Source organism: Otolemur garnettii, unplaced genomic scaffold (genome assembly GCF_000181295.1).
Source record: "Otolemur garnettii isolate 467f Iridium unplaced genomic scaffold, OtoGar3 scaffold00102, whole genome shotgun sequence".
NCBI lineage: Eukaryota > Metazoa > Chordata > Mammalia > Primates > Galagidae > Otolemur > Otolemur garnettii.
The window spans coordinates 628,776-630,620 of NW_003852497.1; the positions used below are offsets into that span (position 1 = coordinate 628,776).

The following is a 1,845-nucleotide window of genomic DNA, read 5'->3' on the forward strand; positions in this document are numbered from 1 at the left end:
ATCTATCATCTTCTTTTTTGTTTGTTTGTTTTGTCCTCAATTCTAAGAGTTGGTTTCCCAGGAACCCTAATACTTGCGCCTTCCTGAGCTGCTGGGAAGAGCAGGGGTACCCTCCACTCCAGAGGGTGCTGGCACTTTCCGTCACGCAGCCAACTCTGGTTTTCCTCCTCTTGTGAAAGGGGCGGGTCAGATGGCACCAGGGATTGGAGACCCTCTGAAGAAGGCAGGAAGAGATGCCCACATCGGGAAAGGGATGAGACCCCATGGGGAAAGACCTCCTCACCGCCGAGGGGTTTATTAGGAACAAAGAATCAGAGTTGGCGAGGGCCTTGGAGACTGCCTGGGTCAACGCAAGAAGCCGGCTGAGGAGCTTGGGAACAAGAGACCAAAACCAGCCAAGTGGGGAACAGAAGGGAAGGAAGAAGTTGAACAGTGAAGAGAAAAGACAAAGAACAGGCTGTTCCAAGGAGCCAAGAATGCAAATCATTTGCAGGCGCCACTGAGATTTCCAACCCCGGCTCCTGTGGGAGTGGCTGACATGGGGATGGGGGACAGGGCACGCTGAGTGTGAGCCGGTGTGTGAGTGTCCCCGCTGAGTCACCCTGTGTGTGTGATGATTGTGTCAGCTGTGAGTCATCAAGCTGTGTCAGAGTCGGGGTGTGTGACTGTGACTGTGACGTCTATCTGTGTTTCAGTGCACAAGCCTTCACCAGGGCTGCCTGTGCCCAGAGTGACAGTGGAATGTGACTGAGAGCCAGGGAGCGCGCACTCCCGGGGGGAAGCTGTGTTTAAAGGCACCACGCTTCATTCGCACCGTACATCACACACCACATTTCTGAACGCGTTCCAAGGAAAGCCATCTGTGCCCCCTTCCTGCTGAAACCCCCCTGTGGAGCAGCAATGCGAAATTCTTCAAGCTCTCAGGGTTGTTTTCAGAGTCAGAGATGGCCACAATCTTGGAATCCTAAATTTCCACCTCTTAATTTTGCAGGGGGAGGAACTATGGCAGAAAAAGCAGACGCCGCTGTGGACCCAGCATCAGTTGAAAAGCCCGCAGAAAAGCCAGGTGCTCCCCTGGGTTCCCTAGCTTCCCTGCCTAGGATACCATCCCCCAACATAGAGGGGGTCCTTTTTTCTTTTTCCACAGATAGGTGATGATGTCACTTCTTTTAACTAAAATGCACTTAGAATCCTAGCACTCTGGGAAGCCAAGGTAGGTGGAGTGTCTGAACTCAGGAGTTCAAGACCAGCCTAAGCTAAAGTAAGACCCTGTCTCTCTAAATATCCAGGTGTTGGGGCAGGCGCCTGTAGTCCCAGCTACTCAGGAGACTGAGGCAAGGGGATTGCTTGAGCCCAAGAGTATGAGGTTACTGTGAGCTATGACCCCACAGCATCCTACCAAGGGCAACAGAGTGAGGCTCTGTCTCAAAAAAAAAAAAAAAAAAAAAAAAAACATGCACCTAGATCCTCCCCCAGAGACTTACGTCACATCCTCATGTCTGGAGTTGATGACTAACCCCAAAGGCAAAGTCAGGGCATCTCTAGCCAGGTGGCCATAGACGGAGAGTCATTTGTCCTCTTTTCAGTTTGCTTTTTTGTATGTTTGTTTTGTTTTTTGAGACAGATTCTAACTTTGTCACCCTTGGTAGAGTGCTGTGGTGTCACAGCTCACAGCAACCTCCGACTCCTAGGCTCAAGCGATTCGTTTACCTCAGCCTGCCAAGTAACTGGAACTACAGGCAATGGCCACAATTCCTGGCTATTTTTAGAGACAAGGTCCTGCTGGGCTCAGGCTGGTCTCGAACGCGTGAGCTCAAGGCAATCCACCTGCCTGGGCCTCCTAGA

At 51.5% G+C, this 1,845-nt stretch overlaps 1 protein-coding gene across 1 annotated transcript; it reads left to right on the forward strand.

Annotated features, from left to right (window-relative positions):
• The first annotated feature begins 263 nt into the window (after window positions 1-263).
• On the forward strand, window positions 264-503 carry CUNH8orf86 (chromosome unknown C8orf86 homolog). The gene is given in 3 exon segments (XM_012809253.1): window positions 264-305; window positions 308-433; window positions 435-503. Coding segments are annotated over 3 exon segments (237 nt in total).
• Window positions 504-1,845: the final 1,342 nt, after the last annotated feature.